Source organism: Vipera berus, assembly GCF_964194415.1.
Source record: "Vipera berus genome assembly, chromosome: 5".
Taxonomy (NCBI): domain Eukaryota; kingdom Metazoa; phylum Chordata; class Lepidosauria; order Squamata; family Viperidae; genus Vipera; species Vipera berus.
Window position 1 is genome coordinate 11,952,835 of NC_138207.1, and position 23,782 is coordinate 11,976,616.

The 23,782-nt window shown below is 43.0% G+C and overlaps 1 protein-coding gene across 6 annotated transcripts in view; it reads left to right on the top strand.

The window, feature by feature from the left end:
* GNB4 (G protein subunit beta 4) overlaps nucleotides 1-23,782 on the top strand; it is a 44,325-nt gene that overhangs the window by 17,399 nt on the left and 3,144 nt on the right. For 3 of the 6 annotated variants that reach the window (XM_081329903.1, XM_081329906.1, XM_081329905.1), the window contains exons 2-6: nucleotides 16,306-16,415; nucleotides 16,828-16,866; nucleotides 18,768-18,874; nucleotides 21,597-21,660; nucleotides 23,389-23,551. In XM_081329903.1, the coding sequence (XP_081186029.1) occupies nucleotides 16,359-16,415; nucleotides 16,828-16,866; nucleotides 18,768-18,874; nucleotides 21,597-21,660; nucleotides 23,389-23,551 (430 nt within the window). In that variant the 5' untranslated portion in view covers nucleotides 16,306-16,358. The remainder of the gene's footprint in view (nucleotides 1-16,305; nucleotides 16,416-16,827; nucleotides 16,867-18,767; nucleotides 18,875-21,596; nucleotides 21,661-23,388; nucleotides 23,552-23,782) is intronic. The other 3 variants (XM_081329902.1, XM_081329904.1, XM_081329907.1) reach the window with 1 other exon arrangement.

Below are 23,782 nucleotides of genomic sequence, written 5' to 3' on the forward strand. Positions count from 1 at the left end.
TGAATAAGTTTTGATACAGCTTTATTCTGAAATTATGCAAAATATATTGCAGATAAATTCCAGTAGGAAATACCTCCAGTCCATCTCTGTTTTGTTAAAGACTAACTAATCAATCTTTCCTTTTTCAAGAAATATTTGTATCACAAAGGACTAAAACAATTTTAGCAGATGAACTTTGTATATTTAATATGGGAGCTAACAGTGAGGTATTGTACTTGTTTCTTATTCCTAGCAAACCTCTGAAAGAATTTTGATGCAACTTAACACTTTTTCTGTACTTCAACAAGACCTGGTTTGTAGGGTGTATAGACAACTTGGAATACAATACCTCAAAATTAGCAAAGCTTAGTTAAGATGACCTTTACTGTCATTTTTTACTGTGGGCACACTGGTACACATTAAAAATGAAATTTTGTTGCCTGCTCTCAGAGGTGTACACATACATAACACACATATAAACATGCTATATACATACATACATATGTATATACCTACACTCTAACTCTTCTTCCCTTGTTTGGAGGAATTTTTAAATAATTTTGGCTGATGAAGAGCTATTAAATTGAAAAGTGACAAGTGGTTTGAAAACTTAATAAAAATGTTGTGAATTTTAAATTATGGGTAATATTCCTGATATCCACCCCAGAGTGTAGAGCAGGGCTTTTCGACCAGTGGTACGGGTACCACCTGTGGTACATTGGCACCTGGCAGGTGGTACGCGACCATCCTAGAAAAGTGGTAGCGGGGGAGGGGAATGAGCTGAACCGGTGGCAGCACCACACAAGCCTGAGCGAGAGACAGCTGGAGCTACAGGGCTGTCAGGGCTCAGCGGAAGCACCAGGATCAGTGCCAGGCTCCAGCTGGAGCTCAGCACTGATCCCGGTGCTTCTGCTGAGCCCAGAAGAAGCTCCGATCAGCTGGAATGTTGCAGCATCTCCAGGGTCTTGTGATTTACATTCAGATGCTTGGCAACTGATTCATATTTATGACGGTCCCAGGGTCATGTGAAGTGACCAGAACCTGCTGCAACCACCCAGCAAACGGGGGGGGGGGAATAAAAACTAAAAAAAAACCCCCCACCCCCCCCCACTGCCAATCCTCAACAGAAATGTCACAACAATGAAAACCTCGGACAGGAGGAAGAGCGCCCTGGGGGGGCAGACAGGTGTCCTGCTCAACTGTGGCTTGGGGGGCACTTTTTTCAGTGCCATTGTAACTTCGGACAGTCACTAAGCGAACTGTTGTAAGTCGAGGACTCCCTGTACTTAATCACTTTTATCCTTTTTTTCGGGGGGGGGGTTCATCAAGTTTTTGACACCTTGCTAGGTGACTGTTGGTGCTCAGATGTTGTCATATCCTAAAAGTGGTACAATGGGTAAAAAGGTTGAAAAGCCCTGGTGTAGAGAATAGAAGCATTACTTTGGTGACCAAAAGATTAAGTTGTGAATCAGGAAATACCTGATTCAAATATCACGTTAGCTATGAAATGGGTAAATGGTCTTAGGCAAATTGCACACTCGTGTTAGCCTCCAACGAGAATGCATGAATAATACAGGCTGCTTTAGGAATTGCCAAAATAAAGCTGGAATTCATAGGGTTGTTGAAAGCTCTTTCTTAAGGCTGCAGCATGTAGATTTAATAAAAAAATTAGTAGTGAATGCTGCTGAAATACTTTAGCTCCTAATGCTAAAGAAACATGTCAAATATTTTGCACATATTTTATATACCCACTACAGTCTCTTGCGGACGACCTTTACTTTGCATTAAATTTAAAAAGAAAGCCATAAAACAAGCGTTTAAAAAGTAGTTTAAATTTTTTTCCAAAAGGTTAGTGCCCACAATTTTCTGTTTCACCTTTCTTTTTTGATTCCTAGTCCAGTACAAGTAATTTACTTTGCTGTATCGACTAAGTTACTTATTTAAAGAGAAAGAACCCTGATATGCTTCTGTTCACTCTTATTTCCTCATCCAATAATGTGGCAATGAGTCAACAATATGAAGAATACAAGGGTAGTTTTTTGTCCTCCACCCGTAGATAAAATATCTAACTATGGCAAAATCTGTTGAGTTCAGACCTGTGGCAAGATTCCTTATTATCTCCAGCTAGTTTGTGAGAATTCCTGAGTCATGTTGCTGTTTATATCAATGAAAATTTCTCCTTGTCATGTTTTAACCATGATTCATCTTCAATGATGGCCGAGTTTGAAATATAAACAGCATTCTTGTCCTTTGAATTCCTAATTGAGTAAATTGTGGGCAAGAGAAGAGTTTGGTGTAGTGGTTAAGGCATCAGGCTAAGAAGCCAGGAGACGTGAGTTCTAGTTGCACCTGAGGCACAAAACCAGCTAGGTGATGTTGGGCTAGTCATTTATTGTTTTTCACATATGTAAAAAAAAATTGTTTTTAGATTTGCTTTTGACTTTTCTATTTCGTTGTTTCTTCTCTTTTTAGATTGAAGGCAGCTATTTTAACATCATAGGCACATTTAGAATTCTGAAGCAGTTCGTCTGTGGAATTGTCTAAACAAAAACTATCAAGGAGGCCTGACTATTTAATAAAAAGTCTGCGCCTGTTCATCTTTAAAATTAAATTTAAATCTGATTTCTCTCTCAAACCCATGCTACATTTAAATCCCCTCCTAAATTTCAAATTAAACGTATCTTTTTCATTTTAACTTAGTTACCTGGGAGAGAGAAGTTTTGGTGGTGTGAGCTGTTCTCCCACTGTTTGGGAAAATGGCTGAGATTAATGCGACAGTAAGTAGCAAACTTCAGGCAGAGGAAGAGGAGAGCTGCTGTTTGCTTGGGGCAGCCATTTCCTGTAACAATTTAGTTTAATCTTAACTTTGTACCGTGGATATTTGAGTGTATTGTTGATTATTTCATAGCATGTTAACCACCGAGAGAGCGATGTTCCAACCTAATACATAAATGTCATTGGAGGGGGGAGAGTTTTGAAACAGTTGGGAGGAGTCACGGGAACAGGCCAGATAGGCTGCACCCGCCAGTCAAGTGCTCCATTCATAGTACTACAGTGGTTTGAGTTCAATTTGCAGTTAGGAGGGCCTTGGAAAAAGGGTGCTTTACAGCCCTTAAAGCACTTCTGACAGTTATAAAATGCCATGCCTTCTTCCCTCCCCCGCCCCCCCTTTCCGCGATCACATGACTGTACTTGGGCACTAGGCAGTTTCGGCTTACATTTATGACTGGTTGCAGCATCCCACAGTCATCTGACTGCAATTTATATTTGTTTGTGGGGGTTTTTTTTGCTAGTTTCCAGCAAAAGAAACCAATTCAGGAGAATGGATTTAGACTTACAGCCTTGTGATTTGTTTAACAGTTGTAAAAAATGGTTATAAAATCAGGTCTGGCGATGTGGGTGCCTCAACTTTACAAACAAAATTCTGGTCCCAAATGCGGTCGGGGGCCACATACAGGAAGCCCTTGCCAAATGACCAATTGTTTTACAACTGTTCGAAGTTATGACAACCACAAAGCGGGTGGTTTATGACCTGTAAACCACCCCCTCCGGCTGCTGTTGTAAATGGTTGTGCTGCCCTCGGATCATGTGAACACTTGCTGGGTAGGTCAGCTTTATGGACTAGCACAGCATTCTGTGATAATCTAAACCATGATTTGCTGTATATGGCAAATAACAGTGAATGGGTTCCCTTAACAATCACAGCGTTCACTTAACAACTGCAGCATTCACTTAATGATCATAATACTTCCTTAACAACCACCATGAAAAAGGGCAGAAATTTACTTCTGGTCATTTGGGGTGCCTTGGGTTACAACCCTAACTACTTATGGCTGTAATCCAGTCATAATTGGAGGACTACCTCCATTACTTTTTCTGCATAGGTCATACTTCATAAAACAGCCACTTAAGGAAGAAAGAAAGCTGTATTGGATCAGATGGATTTGTTCAAGGTATTCTCTCCCTCTGTGGAGTGGGGGGGGGAGCTAACATTTGCAAGGGCTAGAAAGCAAGCACTGGAGACATCCAAGGTGTAGTCAGCTTTACTGAATATTTTTGTTGTAGGCTCCTAACCTTCAGCAACACTGCTTTAAAAGAAACCCAGGCTTTGGAAGCTTCAGGTGTTCAAAATAGTATCTCCAGATCCAACCTAAAAGTATGGAGAAATTTTCTGACAGTAAGAACAATTAATCAGGGGGATAATTTGCATCCCAGGGTTGGAGAGTTTTTCAAAAATAGAGTGGACAACCATTTGACCAGGATGGTATAAGGTCTGCTGCCTTGCTCGGGCGGGGGGTGGGGGGGAGGGTTAGACTAGAAGACCTTTGAGGTCCCTTCCAGCCCTTTGATTCTATCTTCTATGTCTAACAGACACATTAGGTTTGCCAGTTTCACATTATGTTATTTAGCCATCCCCTTCCCTTTATAATACAGTATTTTGTCTTCCGTTTCAGCTTGAGGGAAAATGGCTCAATATCTGCCTGATCAGCAAGCTCATTGAAGGCCAGGCCACAAGGAAGTTTTTGCCCTGCACAGTATCCTGTGATTTCATTTCTAATGAGCAGATCAGGCTTTAGAAAAAGGTTTAAAAAGTAGCTTAGTTCAGAGAGATTTGAAAGATCTGTGAAATCCTTTGGATTCACTTCTAAGGAGTTTCAAATCATGTGAGGGCCCAAATAAAGCAGCAGCAGTATTGTTATTATTTTATCTCACATTTTCATATATAAACATGCATAATACTCCTGCCTCCTGTTTTCCTCACAACAACCCTGTGAGATGAGTTGGCCTGAAAGAGAGTGATTCGCCCAGCTGGCTTTCATGTCTAAAAAAAGGCCTAAAACTCAGAGTCTTAGTTTCTAGGCCAACAAGCAGCTGTGTCTCTTTTAGGGTTGTTGCCATGATACAAAGTTGTCCCCTAAATATGCTTTTTTAGCATTAAAAGTCTTAAGTGTTAATCTCTAAAACTGGTACATGTGTCTGTAATAAACATTTAATCTTTAAGAGCCGTGCGATTTATTGCATGCGCACCAGTTTAATGCTTAATCCAAATAGTGCCTATGTTGCAAAATCTTCATTCCTCCCCAATTTGAAAATGCAATCTTCAAACCGATAAGCAGCCGTTATTTGCTTTAAAAAAGACATTCTTTTTAATACGAATTCAGTATTTTTCCCAGAACCTACTCTTTGCGCATCTTCAGCTTTAGTACATGTGATAACTTGCCTTAAAAGTATTTTGCAGTGTTGTTTCAGTTGCTAGAATGATTATATATATTTTTCTCCTCTGACCCTTTGTAAAGATGATAGACTTCAGCTTGAATTTTTGAGTTGTCGCTGTAACCGGCCACAAAGGACAGCTCTCAGGGGACATGCTCCCAAATTATGAAATATTTATCTGAAGCACTTTAGCAGAATATTTAAAATATTTTAAAATTGCTGTTATACAATAACAGATTATCATGGCCCAATATATGGAGATACAGTTCCAGAAAATAATTACCGTATATACTTGAGTATAAGCCGACTCGAGTATAAGCCGAGACCCCCAATTTCACCCCCAAAAACTGGGAAAAGTTGTTGACTCGAGTATAAGCCGATCCGCCGTTCTGCAAGCCTCCGCCGCCGGCGGAGGCTGGATCCGCGCTCTGCAAGCCTCTGCCGCCAGCAGAGGCTCGATCTGCCATTTTGCAAGCCTGAATACACAGGAATACCCTGTGTGGCCGCGGCTCTCGGGGAAGCCCTGGCTGTCCGCTTCCTCGCTCCACGCTGCCATTCAGGGCCCGCGCGTTCCCCGGGCAAATCGCGGCGCCCAGCAGGCGAGGAAACACGCCTGTTCCAGTCGCCCCCCCTTCCCTCAGGAGACGCGAAGCAAGTGACCGCCCGGAGCTTACCGAGGACTTGCGCGCGGCTGAGGCTTCGGTGCTTCCAGGATCGCGCGCACCTCTCCCAAGCCGCCGCCGTCCGGAGACCTGCCGAAGTTTGGGGAGGTTTGGGGAGGTGCGCGCGCACCTCCCCAAACCTCGGCAGGTCTCCGTTCCTCCGCGCAGACCTGCCGACGTTTGGGGAGGTTTGGGCGCCTCCCCAAACCTCCCCAAACGTCGGCAGGTCTCCGTTCCTCCTGCCGACGTTTGGGGAGGTTTGGGCGCCTCCCCAAACCTCCCCAAACGTCGGCAGGTCTCCGTTCCTCCGCGCAGACCTGCCGACGTTTGGGGAGGTTTGGGCGCCTCCCCAAACCTCCCCAAACGTCGGCAGGTCTCCGTTCCTCCTGCCGACGTTTGGGGAGGTTTGGGCGCCTCCCCAAACCTCCCCAGGTCTCCGTTCCTCCGCGCAGACCTGCCGACGTTTGGGGAGGTTTGGGCGCCTCCCCAAACCTCCCCAAACGTCGGCAGGTCTCCGTTCCTCCTGCCGACGTTTGGGGAGGTTTGGGCGCCTCCCCAAACCTCCCCAGGTCTCCGTTCCTCCGCGCAGACCTGCCGACGTTTGGGGAGGTTTGGGCGCCTCCCCAAACCTCCCCAAACGTCGGCAGGTCTCCGTTCCTCCTGCCGACGTTTGGGGAGGTTTGGGCGCCTCCCCAAACCTCCCCAGGTCTCCGTTCCTCCGCGCAGACCTGCCGACGTTTGGGGAGGTTTGGGCGCCTCCCCAAACCTCCCCAGGTCTCCGTTCCTCCTGCCGACGTTTGGGGAGGTTTGGGCGCCTCCCCAAACCTCCCCAGGTCTCCGTTCCTCCGCGCAGACCTGCCGACGTTTGGGGAGGTTTGGGCGCCTCCCCAAACCTCCCCAAACGTCGGCAGGTCTCCGTTCCTCCTGCCGACGTTTGGGGAGGTTTGGGCGCCTCCCCAAACCTCCCCAGGTCTCCGTTCCTCCGCGCAGACCTGCCGACGTTTGGGGAGGTTTGGGCGCCTCCCCAAACGTCGGCAGGTCTGCGCGACATTTGGGGAGGTTTGGGGAGGCGCCCAAACCTCCCCAAACGTCGGCAGGAGGAACGGAGACCTGCCGACGTTTGGGGAGGTTTGGGGAGGCACACAAACCTCCCCAAACGTCGGCAGGAGGAACGAAGACCTGCCGACGTTTGGGGAGGTTTGGGGAGGCGCCCAAACCTCCCCAAACGTCGGCAGGTCTCCGTTCCTCCGCGCCCTGCCTGCCTGCTTCTTTCCGCTGCGGAAAGAAGCAGGCAGGCAGGGCGCGGAGGAACGGAGACCTGCCGACGTTTGGGGAGGTTTGGGGAGCTGCGCGCGCACCTCCCCAAACTTCGGCAGGTCTCGGACGGCGGTGGCTTGGGAGAGGTGCGCGCGATCCCGGAAGCACCAAAGCCTCGGCCGCGCACAAGTCCTTGGTAAGTTTTTTTGTTGACTGGAGTATAAGCCGAAGTGGAATTTTTCAGCCCAAAAAGTGGGCTGAAAAATTCGGCTTATACTCAAGTATATACGGTACTTATGCGTTTACACTTTCTAAGTTCTCTATTTCAGATAGGGAAATCCAGTAATTTTAAAATTTTAAGATTTAAAATTTTAAATATGAATGTTTTAAGCCTTATATTTTATCTACCATTTCTTTTATAAAGCTGTTTATGCTAAATTCAGGATTTAAAGTAAAAGTCCTCCAAATGTTTCTCCTTCCGAAAAGGTTTTGAGTGATCTGGGAACCAGAACTTTGAATATGCAATAAATGTATACTTCCTTTCCTGAATAATCCATGTATGAAAAATAGTTTCAGCAGAGGGATGTCATTGTTTCGAGCCAAAGAATAACTTTATCACAATGTCTTGGGATAGGTTATGAAAGGAACTTGCCAAAAGCTGTGATTTTTGGCACCGTGTCTGTGACAGCAATGTTTGGGGCTTCCAAGAGAGACAAAATTAGCTGGAAAATATCTTATGGATTGCTACCCTATGAAAAGACACCATTGTCATCAGTTTCTGCGCCAAGATCTAAGGTTGCACTGAATTCACGCAATCTGAATATGACTAGATCCACAATTTAAAGGCTACTTGAAAAGAGTGTATTCACTTGTATAATGGTACCTTGGTACTCAACTGCTTCGAAACTCATCGAATTCGGTACTCAATGCATTTTGACATGAAAGTTTTGTCCCGGTACTCATTGTTTGGTACTCCAAACACAAGCTAGAAGTTGCAGATGTTGGCTGCTTTGTGACTCACTACAGCAGGGATGTCAAACTGCCAGCCCGTGAGCCGGATGCATCATGGCAAAACCGCGCCCACCCCATTACCGGCAATGGGAAAAAAGTCGTGACGTCACATGATGTTGCGAGTTTGACACCCCTGCACTACATTGTTCCTTATGGGAAAAATTTGTTTGGTACTCATCGATTTTGGTACTCTCATTGCACCTCCCGGAACCAATTAAGGATGAGTATCGAGGTACTTTGTAGCCTGAGACCTGTTACCATTTTTAGTTGCTGTAACGTCTCCCGCTGTAGATGAAGGGAAGCTATGTAAAACGTAGATTTTTTTAAAAGGGAGGTTTGGTTTTGTATTCAAAACTTGGGAATCTCTAAAGTTATTGGAGTCGAATTGGGAGTCAGGCTCTAGGTTGAACCTTGCGTTCTGGGCCACAGCTTCCTGTCTTTTGTTGTCTAGCTGCAGTGGAGGCACGTTGCTGCATAGCCCTTTGAAAATGTGCACAATATCTCCAACCTTAAAGATCAAGGACACACCTAGGCCTGTTTCCTGTATTTATTTTTGGAGAAACAAAGGCTTCGCCAAACAGCAAAAGATTTCTCTGACATTTTCCAAATGAGAAGCGATGTTGACGTGAAGCTGAGGCATTTGGTAATCTAGGCAGCCATCATTACCAGGGGTAAACATTCATAGTAAAGAGGGTGTGTAGCATTTGGTTAGGTGTTTTCAGCCTGATCCTTTGAATTAAAAACAAAATGACTGGCTGTGGTTAATGGTAAGTGATAGGAGTTCAGATGCACTTCAAACGACCTGTAAATAAGGCTCCCTTTTTTTGTAGATGTCTAATTCTAAGACATCTAAAAGAGTAGGTGAGTCTTGAGAACCTAATTCTTCTACAAATTTAAATTACCGTATACTTCAAGAATTGATGAATATTGGAATTGCCCTTGGTCTTGATAACAGCTGAAAGGTAGTAGAAGCCTTTGTTCTATAGTGTGGGGAGAAATATTTTGGTTTCTAAAATGACTGTCCAGGGACTTTCATTGATTCAGAAGTCCAAGATGGAAAGAGGAGACTTGGTCTCTGCGGATCAACAAAGAATGTCTTTAAAAACGTATTGCTGGATAGGTAAAATTCTTACGCATATGGCTAGACCTTTTAACTTTAAAAAGCATTTTATAAACACATTTTATGTATTTGTATTTGCTGTGACTGATGTCAGAATAACTTGGGTGTCTCTGGATGTTTGGAGAAATCTAGATCTCTTTATACAGGAGCAAATGTTGGTTTAAACTTCATTGCAAAGTACTACATCATGTTATCTTTATGTGAATAATTTTTAGGCCTTGGTGCCTTGTCTTTTTTGTGAAGGCGAGAAATAAAGACAATTTATATACTTCTTTTTAAAATGAGAAAGTAAAAGAAATACTTTTCCTCAAAATAACCCTGTGAGGAAGGTGGAACTGAGAAAGCAACTGGCCCAAAGTTGCTTAGTGAGCATTTAACATTTCTACAGTTACTAATTAAAATTAAGTCTCTTAAGGAGAACCAGGTTGAATACATACATGGGGGAATCATTTGAGAATGCTGCAGTAGTTTCCAGTCATAACATATTTCAAAAGAAGGCACTGGCAGCGGATCTTCTCAGCCCAGGCTGAGAATTTTTAACTGGGGTTTCAATTTTAGGGATGATTTAATCTTTTTTAATTTGTTTTTAACTTTTGTACTGGTTGTTTTAAATACCCTGTAAACCACCCTGAGTCCTTCGGGAAAGGGCGGTATATAAATTTAATAAAATAAAATAATAAAAAATAAATATCCAGATGCAACCATCACGTTTTAACTTTGACCAAGGGGCAATCTTTTTTTTTTTTAAATATCACTATGGATTTCTTAAAGATTAGGATTAGAGGTGGGAAAATTTTGAGGTGGCCCTCAGAGAATATGCCCAGAGTGGTGGGCATAGTATATGTTTTTATTTATTTATAAAATTTATTTCCCATCCATCTTCAATCTAGCCAACTCTGGGGTTATAATATGGTATTTGGCTGAAGACACAGAACCATGTAGGGTTCATTGGTATGGCAGGGAGTATGGGAAAGTGGCTGCTGGATGCAAAGCAGGGAATTGAGTTTGTACGATGCTGCCAGTAGCATAGGAGTTTTGGATAAAGGCTTGATCTTGTGAACTATACTACTGCGCTGCAAATATATTTATGTTATTTATTGATAGCCTGTCCTTACTGTTTTTACAAATCGCTCAAGGTGGAAAACCTATCCAACACACCTTCCTCTTCCAATTTTCCCCACAACAACAACCTTGTGAGGTGAATTGGGATGAGGGAGAGTAAGTGGCTCAAAGTCACCCAGCTGCCTTTCATAGCTAAAGTTTAAGTTTATTAATATTAATATTTCTATACCGCCCTTCTCCCGAAGGACTCAGGGCGGTGTACAGGGCAAGAGTAAAACATAAAGTTACAAAAATTAAAAAGTTATTAAATACATGCCCATAAAAAACAATAAATACATTGGTAAAACCCCCAATAAAATGATAATAAAAACCCCAGCAATCCCACCCTCAGGCCAGGCCGGCTTGTTCGAACAGGTATGTTTTCAGATCGCGGCGAAAGGAGCGAAGATCCGGCGCCGTCCGGAGCTCAACCGGTAACTGGTTCCATAGCTCCGGAGCGCCCACAGAGAAAGATCTCCCCCTGGGGGCCACCAGTCTACATTCTCTGACCGGTGGCACCCTGAGGAGTCCCTCTCTGTGGGAACGCACAGGGCGGAGGGAAGTTGATGCCGGCAGCAGGTGTTCCCTAAGGTACTCCGGCCCCCTGCCATGTAGGGCTTTAAATACCATAACTAGTACCTTGAATCTCACCCGGAAGACAACTGGCAGCCAATGCAGCTCACGGAGCAGAGGTGTGACATGGGAGTATCGGGAAACTCCCAACACAACTCTCGCGGCTGCATTCTGTGCCAGTTGGAGCTTCCGGGTGGTCCTCAAGGGCAGCCCCATGTAGAGAGCGTTGCAGTAGTCTAGTCGTGAGGTCACGAGCGCGTGAGTGACCGTGCATAGATCATCCCGGCTTAGATAGGGCCGCAACTGGCGCACCAGGCGAACCTGGGCGAAAGCCCCCCTAGTCACAGCTCCTATATGGTCTTCCAGGGTGAGCCGTGAATCTAGGAGGACTCCCAGGTTGCGAGCCCTATCTACGGGGGGTAATAATTCGCCCCCCATAACGAGAGGTGGAATGTCCGAATAAACCCGGGATGAAGGTATGCAAAGCCACTCGGTCTTGTCGGGGTTGAGTTGAAGTCTGTTCCTCCCCATCCAGACCCGAACCGCCTCCAGGCAACGGGACATCACGGGACATCATTTTTACTAATCCCCCTCCCCACTTCAAAAAAAAAAAAGTGGGACATATTGTTGAAAAGTTCCTTGCAATAAAGGGCTACACCTATTAATACAGGGAGTGCAGAATTATTAGGCAAGTTGTATTTTTGAGGATTAATTTTATTATTGAACAACAACCATGTTCTCAATGAACCAAAAAAACTCATTAATATCAAAGCTGAATATTTTTGGAAGTAGTTTTTAGTTTGTTTTTAGTTATAGCTATTTTAGGGGGATATCTGTGTGTGCAGGTGACTATTACTGTGCATAATTATTAGGCAACTTAACAAAAAACAAATATATACCCATTTCAATTATTTATTTTTACCAGTGAAACCAATATAACATCTCAACATTCACAAATATACATTTCTGACATTCAAAAACATAAAAAAAACAAATCAGTGACCAATATAGCCACCTTTCTTTGCAAGGACACTCAAAAGCCTGCCATCCATGGATTCTGTCAGTGTTTTGATCTGTTCACCATCAACATTGCGTGCAGCAGCAACCACAGCCTCCCAGACACTGTTCAGAGAGGTGTACTGTTTTCCCTCCTTGTAAATCTCACATTTGATGATGGACCACAGGTTCTCAATGGGGTTCAGATCAGGTGAACAAGGAGGCCATGTCATTAGATTTCCTTCTTTTATACCCTTTCTTGCCAGCCACGCTGTGGAGTACTTGGACGCGTGTGATGGAGCATTGTCCTGCATGAAAATCATGTTTTTCTTGAAGGATGCAGACTTCTTCCTGTACCACTGCTTGAAGAAGGTGTCTTCCAGAAACTGGCAGTAGGACTGGGAGTTGAGCTTGACTCCATCCTCAACCCGAAAAGGCCCCACAAGCTCATCTTTGATGATACCAGCCCAAACCAGTACTCCACCTCCACCTTGCTGGCGTCTGAGTCGGACTGGAGCTCTCTGCCCTTTACCAATCCAGCCACGGGCCCATCCATCTGGCCCATCAAGACTCACTCTCATTTCATCAGTCCATAAAACCTTAGAAAAATCAGTCTTGAGATATTTCTTGGCCCAGTCTTGACGTTTCAGCTTGTGTGTCTTGTTCAGTGGTGGTCGTCTTTCAGCCTTTCTTACCTTGGCCATGTCTCTGAGTATTGCACACCTTGTGCTTTTGGGCACTCCAGTGATGTTGCAGCTCTGAAATATGGCCAAACTGGTGGCAAGTGGCATCTTGGCAGCTGCACGCTTGACTTTTCTCAGTTCATGGGCAGTTATTTTGCGCCTTGGTTTCTCCACACGCTTCTTGCGACCCTGTTGACTATTTTGAATGAAACGCTTGATTGTTCGATGATCACGCTTCAGAAGCTTTGCAATTTTAAGAGTGCTGCATCCCTCTGCAAGATATCTCACTATTTTTGACTTTTCTGAGCCTGTCAAGTCCTTCTTTTGACCCATTTTGCCAAAGGAAAGGAAGTTGCCTAATAATTATGCACACCTGATACAGGGTGTTGATGTCATTAGACCACACCCCTTCTCATTACAGAGATGCACATCACCTAATATGCTTAATTGGTAGTAGGCTTTCGAGCCTATACAGCTTGGAGTAAGACAACATGCATAAAGAGGATGATGTGGTCAAAATACTCATTTGCCTAATAATTCTGCACTCCCTGTATTTGCTGGAATAATAATAATAATAATAATAATAATAATAATAATAATAATAATAATAATAATAATAATAATAATAATAATAATAATAATAATAATAATAAAAATTTGGAAGGGACCTTGGAGGTCATCTAGTCCAACCTCCTGCTCAGGCAGGAAACCCTATACCATTTCAGACAAATGGCTGTCCAGTCTCTTCTTAAAAACTTCCAGTGTTGGAGCATTCACCCCTTCTGGAGGCAGGTTGTTCCACTGGTTAATTGTTCTAACTGTCCAGGTGTTGTTGTTTTTTACCATATTTTGTTTTTATTTAAATTTCTTTTTTTTAAATTATCTCACAATAATGACTCTGGGCTGCAGACGGGAAATGATCCAGATCCCCCACTTCTCCCGGGGCTCTTTGTATTTAAAGGCAACCGCCTTTTCACACAGCTTCCCTAGAAAAGGAAAGTTAGATATGGGCTGCAAATTGTCCAGATCTGTTGGGTGCAGCAATGGTCTTCTCAAGGTAGACAGAAACACCTCCTCCCACGGAGAAACATTGCCTGGATTTAATCACCTGGTGGCTGGGCATGGCTAGTCTAATGAAGAGAAGGACCAGGGGTGATACGATAGGACTGTTCCAATACTTGAGGGGCTGTCACAGAGAAGAGGGGGACAACCTATTTTCCAAAGCACCCAAAGATCAGACAAGGGACAATGGATGGAAACTGATCAAGGAGAGTTTTAACCTAGAAATAAGGAGAATTTTTTTGACAGTGAGGACAATCAACCAATGTTTGCTTGCCTTCAGAAGCTGTGGGTGCTTCATCACTGGAGGCTTTCAAGAAGAGACTGGACAGACACTTGTCAGAAATGGTATAGGGCCGTGGTAGCGAACCTATGGCACGCGTGCCACAGGTGGCACGCAGAGCCCTCTCTGTGGGCACACGCGCCGTCGCCCCAGTCCTAGGCCTTCAGCTGGGTTTTATAAAACCTTTTCGCTTTAGGCCTCCGCTGCCCTGTGCCCCCCCCAAAAAAAGGTTCAATCAATCAATTTCAACTTTCGCGGGGGGAAAAAAAGTTGGAATTGATTGATTGAACTTTTTAGTCCCACCCAGTCTGCCGTTAGCACCTCGGCCACGCCCACCCAACGGGCCACACCCACCCAACGGGCCATGGCCACCCGGCACCTGACGATGCATAAGTGGGTTTTGGGTTGCAATTTGGGCACTCGGTCTCTAAAAGGTTCGCCATCTCCTGCTTGATTAGATGACCTGCAAGGTCCCTTCCAACTCTGTTATTCTTAAGTATTCTAAGTTATTCTACCTCCTGGGAGACTTACAGCGAGGAGGGATGTAAAACACAGCTACCATCCCATACCCAAACCAGAAGAAGAGCAGCTCCCCCCAAAATCAGATAAGCAACGTCCTGCTACTAGTACAGTCCTGCTGTAGCCCAAGAATCCAATCCCAGCTCCGTCCTTATGGCCGTCGTTGCTGTCTGGGAAAACCCCACCCAAACTGCCGCTATCCTCATGTTGCGAAAGAACCTTTAGATCCTGAGTTGCAGCCACCGCTGTATTATTCAATACAATAATACCAAACAAACAAAAAAAGATGAAGAAAGAATAAAGAAAATGAAAACAGATACTTCCTTTCGCCCTTCTTTCTACTGAGTCATTGCCATTTTATTATTTCCCCTTCTTTTTTTGTTCCTTTTTAATCCCCAAATCCAGAAATCGTCAATTCAGTCTTCTTTCGAGAAAAAGTCCGTAAAAGTCTGTGAACCATTTTTTTTTCCCCCCTGACCAAACTGGTCAACGTCCCCATTTCCCTCCCCAAGTTCAGTCAGTTTTATAATTCAGTCTTCCACTGAGGTGATTGAATTGCTCTCCCCCTTTCTGCATAAAATAATCTTGCTACAATTACTTTTACAATATTAATTTTCCATATTTCTTTTCTGGCTCAACATTCATAAAACCCAATAGAAGAAAAATTCTGATTTCATCGTAACGATAGTTTGCAATATCTTTGGCATTGTTGTATGGGTTTGCATCCAGTATTTTGTTTTTTTGTTTTTTATCAGTCCACAAGGCATGATAAAAAGTCCTTACCAACCGCTTACCAGCTGATTAGGGATGCTTTGAACTTCTAAATTACCAGCCTCAGCAACTCCAACTTCCCACACCGAACACAAAGAGATTTGCGTGCACACACTCCACTATAGACCATTCCCAATGCCTGTCTTGTCAGTTACTGAGTTTTTTTTAACTGGAGGTTAGCATCTTTTGGAGAAGTGTTGCGCCGAGCATAAAAGGGAGAGATTGCTTCTTTGAATTGTTGCTACCAAAGCAGTCAATGAGCAGAATTTATCTGCGTAGATCACCGTATTATAAATACTCCTCATTCACTTACTCTGAGACATTTCGTGTTCAGATAATGCATGCCTTTAGGGTCCTATAAGTCCTGCACAATCGTCTTTTTTTAAAAAAAATCAGAAAATATTTCAGATACTTTCTTAAAAATAAGGAGGAAATTGTTCTCTTGTATTTCCTTTTATTCTCATCCTTTCTGAAATGTTGCACCACATTAAAATTAGCACTCTGAGGTAACATGAAGGTAGTCCAGATATTCTGTTTACCTAAGTTTCTAACACCCCCCACCCCCACCCTATACTTGCTTTCTTTCAAAGGATGGTGCTGAGACACACACACACACACACACACACACACACACACACACACACAGACATGGTTTAAGCCATTTAAATATGTTCTGTAATTCCATAGTAGAGTATTTTGGTAAGATTTTCAGAGTGCATGACTTTTTTCAAGCTGTTAATGTACTGGGTTCACACTAGAAAACTAGGGGAGGCAAAGACAAATTGGTGGGGCCAAGAAAAATTCTGAAATTAGATTTTAAAGTAAAATACGTTTAAACGAACGAAATACAGTTAATATGATTTCATCCCCTATATTTTATAATGTTGCCATTGTCTGTCATTAATGTCTAGTGATGCTGTAACTTTTGGAAAACCCTGGAATCTCTACTCCAGACACTTGGGGGCTCTATGTAGCCCTGAGAAGGATGGAATAATGATGGGATGACTGTAAATGGTAAATGCTGATGATGTTAATTACAGGCAAACAATTCAAGTGGTTTCTGTCAATTCTTTTCAGCAGATTTCTCATCACTTGTACTGTAAGAGGCGAAAAGAGACCCATTCAAGAGAATGAGTGAACTGGAACAATTACGGCAGGAGGCAGACCAGCTCCGGAATCAAATCAGAGTAAGATGTCTTTCTAACATATTTCATGGTAACCCAAGGAGATCTTTTTGTGAAGAGTAAGGGGTGGAGTTTTTTCCATAACCACCTCTCCTGGTAGGATATTGTCACCGGATGGATGAAGGAGTCTTGAACGAGGCTTCAGGGCACAGCGCTGAGCCTCTTTCAGAGAGCCCCGTGGGATGGATCGTTGGGTTCAGGATTGACTTCTGGAATCTTATTGATCCTTTTTGTGGTATTTGCAGCCAGGGCGTGTCAAGTATGTGAGCCTTTTGCCTAATGGTTTGCCACTTGCCAGACATAGCCTGCCAGAGTGAATCTCTCTCCCCTTTAATAAATGCAGTAATTTGGTAAGGATGCAAAACTCATTCCAGCTATCATTATGTAAAGTAATCCTTCAAATTTTCTTTTAAAGGATGCAAGGAAAGCATGTAGCGACACAACTCTTGCTCAGGTGGGTTGCCATTTACTTTTCCTTCCTGCTCTGCTTCTTTTTCTAAGCAGCTAACAGCTCTAAGGCAATTGCAGCATCTAAAATGGATGTGCAGAGTCTGCAGTTTCGCAGAGGTCTTATGTCTCGTTTCCTTGTTAGGAAAAGAAAAAAGGTTTTGATCTCTTATTTGATATTGACTCTGAAGATCTGCTAGTACATGTTTCCACAATAGTTTACAGGGGCTTAAAAAAGAAATCAGTAAACCAAAACAACAGTCATGCCTTCTTGGACTTGTGTATTGGTTGTAACCACTTGGTCAAGCTTTGATCCATTTGAGGACATGAAACCCTGTTTTTAAAATCACGGTTTATGGAACCATCTGTAATTGGCCAGATTTGAATATTATACTAAGTCATAAAGAATGGGCTTATATGTTATGGAGAAACTCTAGAAAGAGTGCAGAGAAGAGCAACAAAGATGATTGGGGGACTGGAGGCTAAAACATATAGGGAACAGTTGCTGGAATTGGGGTATGTGTAGTTTAACGAAGAGAAGGGTGAGGGGTGACATGATAGCAGTCTTCCAATATCTCAGGGGCTGCCACAAAGAAGAGGGAGTCAAGCTATTCTCCAAAGCACCTGAAAGCAGGACAAGAAGCAACAGATGGAAACTAGTCAAGGAGAGAAGCAACCTAGAACTAAGGAGAAACCTCCTGACAGTTAGAACAACTAACCAGTGGAACAACCTGCCTCCAGAAGTGGTGAATGCTCCAACACTGGAAATTTTTAAGAAGACACTGGCCAGCCATTTGTCTGAAATGGTATAGGGCAGGGGTCGGCAACCTGAAAAAGGAAAAGAGCCACTGGGAACCGGTTCCATCATACACAAAAAAAAGTGGGAGCCGCGTGCGTGCGTCCATGCACGCGCATGTGCAAAAAATGTTTTGCGCATGTGCAAAATGTTTTTCTTGCGCATGCGCGGACGCGCGCGGTTGCCATTTTTTTAATGTATGATGGAACCGGTTGCGCGACGGCGACGGCCCGTTTGCAGAGCTACCGCCTTCGGAGGAAGGCGGCAGCCTGCAAACGGGCCGCGGCAGCTTTCCCAATAAGCGGCGCCACTGCCCGTTCCGAGAGGTGTGCGCGCACCTCCGCTCGTTCGGAGAGGTGCGCGCGCACCTCTTGGAACGGGCAGCGGCGCTGCTTGTTGGGAAAGCTGCCGCGGCCCGTTTGCAGAGCTGCCGCCTTCGGCAGCCTGCAAACGTGCCGCGGCAGCTTTCCCAAAGAGCAGCGCCGCTGCCCGTTTGCGCAGAGGTGCGCGCGCACCTCCGCTCATTCGGAGAGGTGCGCGCGGACCTCTCGGAATGGGCAGTGGCGCCGCTTGTTGGGAAAGCTGCCGCGGCCCGTTTGCAGGCTGCCGCCTTCTTCTGAAGGCGGCAGCTGTGCAAACAGGCCGCGGCAGCTTTCCCAACGAGCGGCGCCACTGCCTATTCGGGCGGAGGTGCGCGCGCACCTCTCCAAACGGGCGGTGCCACTCCATTTGGAGAGGTGTGCGCGCGCACCACTGCCCGTTCGAAGAGGTGCGCGCGCACCGGGCGGCTGGGAGCCGCAGGAGAGCCGCATGTGGCTCCGGAGCCGCGGGTTGCCGACCCGTGGTATAGGGTTTCCTGCCTGAGCAGGGGGCTGGACTAGATGACCTCCAAGGTCCCTTCCAACTTATTATTGTTGTTATTATTATTATTATTATAAATCCCAAACGTATGATACTATAACTTAGCATCAGCAGTCTTTTCATATAAAGAAATTGTACATGACAGATATAGGAAATGACTTAGCATTATTAAGTTATTTCTTATACTCGGTTGTCATATATTCTTACGCTGTCCAGGAGAAGGTTTTGAAAAGTGTCATTCTCTTTCTCAGATCACCACAAGTCTTGATTCCGTGGGTCGAATCCAGATGCGTACAAGGCGTACCTTGAGAGGTCATTTAGCCAAAATTTATGCTATGCATTGGGGATCTGATTCAAGGTTTGTATGAATACTTCAGGTGGGCAAAATATAGGGTTGTTGTTTTTTTTAAAGGAGTTGTTTGTTTCTTGGCCATATGAACCATTTCATTGGAAAAAAACAACAGGCTGTTAATATGGAAACAAAATTCTCTTAAGCAAAAATAAATGTAGATTCTTGGGAACGTATTCAAAGCTTTTTTTAAAAAAACAAACAACAACCCTGTAATTTGAAAATATGTTTGCTGTATTTGGGATTTGACTCCGAGACGTTAGATTTTAGTGTTTAAAAATATTATATTTTGTTCCTAAAATAGCTTTGGTTAAAAAAAAAGAGCATGCATATGTATTTACAGTAACATATTTTATGAACCAAAACAGTATTTAGATTAGCATTTAAAATAGAACTTTAGAAATTTATAGTAATAATTCCTTATTTTAGGCAGATAGGAAATAATTTGTTCCTTATTTTTAAGATTTAAGCTGTATATATTGAGAAGTTATATTGTTCAGGGTTTTCCTGCATATTTCAGCACCCCATATAAAACAGATTGGAAATTTTATGTAGATGGAGCTGCCTCAGTCATTTCCGGGGAAACTACTCATTTACATTTAATATAAATAAAATTCTTAGTCTTTTTCCTTTCCTTAAAACAGTCAAATAGTGATGGAGGAAAGTAGGCCTATCCAATCTGACCTTGCTTCCCTTTCTTCCAGGTAACTGAATAAAATAAAAGGAGGAAGCATACACATTGTACTATTACAATGAATAGGATATACCAGTGATGGCGAACCTTTTAGAGACCGAGTGGCCAAACTGCAACCCAAAACCCACTTATGTATCGTTGGGTGCTGGGTGGGTGTGGCCCATTGGGTGGGCGTGGCTGCGGTGGTAACGGCAGACTGGGTGGGACTAAAAAGTTCAATCAATCAATTCCAACTTTGCGAGATCTTTTTTCCCCCCACGAGAAGTTGAAATTGATTGATTGAACTTTTTTTTTTTTGCACACGAAAAGGTTTTATAAAACCCAGCTGAAGGCCTAGGACTGGGGTAGTGGCGCACGTCCCCACCTATGGCACCCGTGCCCACCTGTGGCACGGGTGCCATAGGTTCGCCACCACTGGGATATACCTATTTATCTTGTGTTGGGCTGTTCACTCTTCACCAACAGTGTATAACAATATTAGAGGGTCTTCCTGATTTCTCATCTCATTGTCAGTTTATCTGGGTTTTAATCCCATACACCGGCAGTTTTTTTTTTTTATTAAAGAGTTTTACAAAAACAAAATTTTACAATATATCCCCAAATCCCTCCCACCCCAAACCCACCCACTTCCCCCCCCCACTTCCCAGAGCTAAATACAGGATTATAGTTACAATAATCATATTCTAAATAAAAATTATGCATAATATACAATTAACCAAATTCATAATGTGCTTTAACTCCCCTTTGACATAACTACAAACAAAGTACCAATAACAATATCCCACTAAAATCTACTCATAAGCTAAATGGAACTTTTTAGTCCCATATTTGTTCTGAATATAATTTATCCATCTCCTCCAAACTGAAATATATCTTTCCTGTGAATGATCTTTCAAATAAGCAGAAATCTTAGACATTTCTGCAAGATTCGAAACTTTAAACACCCATTCTTCTATAGTGGGCAAACTATCCTTCTTCCAATATTGTCCCACCAGTAACCATGCTGCTGTTATCATATTCAACATCAAATTAGTTTCTTTAACATCACAATCTACAACAATACCCAATAAAAATAATTGCGGAGAAAACTTTATCTTTCTCTTAAAAATCTTTTGAATGTTCCACCAAATTTTGATCCAAAAAGCTTTTATGTTTCTACAAGTCCACCACATGTGAAAATAGGTAGCTTCTGAAGTACCACATCTCCAACATTTAGACTGTAAATTAGGATACATGTTGGACAACTTGGGATCCAGATCCGGCAGTTTCATCTTGAGGTTCTCCAGTTCGGTTGGATTACAATTCAAAGCCAATATGACATTTATTTATTAAACTTATCAGCTGCCCATCTCACCTAGAGATGACTCTATGTGGCTTGCAATCAATAAAAACAGCAATGTGAAACTTTAAAGCAATAAATAGGAATACTAAATGTGATTTAAAATTGACAGAGGTGGGAAGGAAGAAAGCGAGATGCCTATGGGGAGGAGATGGGGTTTCATCTGTGACCTGGCCCCATCGAGCTTCAGGCCAATTGGCAGAGCCAAATCTTCAGATCCTTTCAGAGAGCCAAAAGAATAGTGGCTGATTTCACCTGGGATGGCACAATGTTCCAGGAGCCATGGCAGAGAAGGCTCTTTTCCTGGACTCTGCCAGCTGAATTCCTTGATCGATGGGGTCCGCAGCAAGCCACTTGTGCCAACTTGGGTAGGACAGGCCAATCCCATTGGGCTGAGATGGTTCTTCAGATAACCTGGATTCAGGCCATGATGTTTAGACTCAGGTTGGGGAAGAGTAGTCTAGGATTTCATAGAAGAACTAGCTTTTGAACGTTTGGCCCTAATATCTTTTGCTTGGGCCCTAAGCTGTGTGGTTCACAAATAGAGAAAGGGAAATTAGGGTCTTAGAGGATGCGCAGGAATTTGGCATTGAATTTTCAATTTGTGAAACCACGAAGAGGGAGATACCAGGTTAACGTGTTAATACATATTTTGATTGTATTTTTTTCCCTTTGTTTTATTTTACTATTATCTTTAGGTTACTAGTGAGTGCTTCCCAAGATGGAAAATTAATTATTTGGGATAGTTATACAACAAACAAGGTACAGTTATTTAATAATGTTCAGTTTGGACATTTTATGTGTCTCTTGCTGATGGGCTTCATTTTAGATTCCATTGCTATTTTTTAAAAAAAGATTCTTTACTTTTTCTGTCCCCCATCCACACCTCTTTATTGGCCTTGTTATTTCTTGATGGTTTTCAGATTTCAATACAATTTCTTGTCTTGTTATTATTTTTTCTGTGTTTGGAAGTACAAGTCTGTTCTTTTCTCAGGCATACTGTCAAATATTCTATTTCATTAATCTTAAAAATTCTGACTCAAACGCTTGGGGATGCAAAATGCTGGATGTACGGTATGTTGAAATGTATAACAAAAGTGCTTTGAGGTGTTAAGTTGTTCACAAGGAAAGCAAAAAAACTGACCTGGAGAGCAGTCAACCAAGGCCTGGAAGGTGACCGATCTTGGTCAGTTAATTAACAGATCCTTTTTCCCCAAGTCATTCTCCAGATAGACATTTTCTTATAAAAAATATAAGAAGTTGGGAATTGATGGCTTGAAGTTCAGCATTGTCAAAGGTACTGAACACACTTCAACTCGCTTGCTGTGATCACAGTGGCACACATTGGACAGCTGTTTGTCTGAAATGGTATAAGGTTTCGTGCCTGAGCAGGGGGTTGGACTAGAAGGCCTCCAAGGTCCCTGCCAACTCTGTTATTCATTAGACTGTTCTTGACAGTTTAATGGTGTTTATTTAATAATGGGCAATAGTGGTTGTGCCATAATCTCTTAATATATTTTCAACTGAATCATTCAGTGCCACTTCAGTGTAGAGTTTGCTCATCTTTTTCATCCTTTCTAGAACCAGTAAAAAGAGACCAGGGATCTGGCAAGTTAAAATAGGATTGAGACAAGTCCTGGGGAGGTCGGTCATTTTCATGAGACATTTTGTGATTAACCAGTTATTATTATTATTATTTTTCTTATACTCATTTGAAGACCCTGGGATAGTATGAGATTAATGAAATATTGTTACCATATCAGAAAGCATTGGACGTTATTAGAATGGTTTTTTTTAAACATAAGTAATTTTGCCATCGGAGATTTTGCTATTTGCAGAATGTATTGTTTCCCCCTCTTTAAAATTGGTAGCAATGTCAGTTTGGTATTTTTAACTCATTAAACTGCTCTACTATTTGTTCAATGCCATTGTGAGAACCTTCTACAAAAACGATAACTTGCTTAGCTCGGAGCAGGTCAGAGCTCCTTCTGGAAACTGGGCTGGAATATTACATTTTGAAGGAAAGTTCTGAATTGATTTTGTAACGCTACTGCCCACACATTATTGAGAGCAAAGGTTTAGTTTAATTACAGATTGTCCTCAACTTAAAATCAGTCGCTTAGTGACAATCAGAGTTAGGATGGACCTGCCTTGATGGGTGCTTATGACCTAGATTTGAAGTTCTGATGGTCTAGCCCCCCCATACTATCGTTTTGCCGAACACAAAAATGTACTTTGTATTTGGCAAACTCCTGCAGCGTTTGCGTAATGACTGCTGCAAAAACCGTGAGTGACCCGATTTACAACTATAATGGAACCTGACCATTACGGTTGTAACTTAAGAATTATTTGTATCTGCTGCTCCCTGTGCGATGGCAGTTCTCATAGTATCAGTTAATGATCTTCATCAGTTTTTTTGCATCTGATTTTTGAAGAGAGGACAACTCATGGTGCTTTCTCTCCCCCCCCCCCCCAATTTTACTTTTAAAGATGCATGCTATTCCTTTGCGGTCTTCCTGGGTAATGACCTGTGCGTATGCACCATCTGGCAATTACGTCGCTTGTGGTGGATTAGACAACATCTGTTCTATCTACAATCTGAAGACAAGGGAGGGCAACGTACGAGTGAGCAGAGAACTACCCGGCCATACTGGTCAGCTGCCTTCTGCTTCTTTTTGTGTTTTTCCCCCCATTATTTTTAATGAAACTATAATACACGTAACTTTCCCTTGCCTTCTAAAAGCAAGGGAGTCAAGTTGGAAAAAAATAATTGCATATTTTACCTCTCTGGAATTGCTTTTAATAGGAATATTTTTCCAGAAAAACAAATGGCATTTACTAATATAGAATTTGGTCCATTGATTCTGTGTAAAATAACTATTAT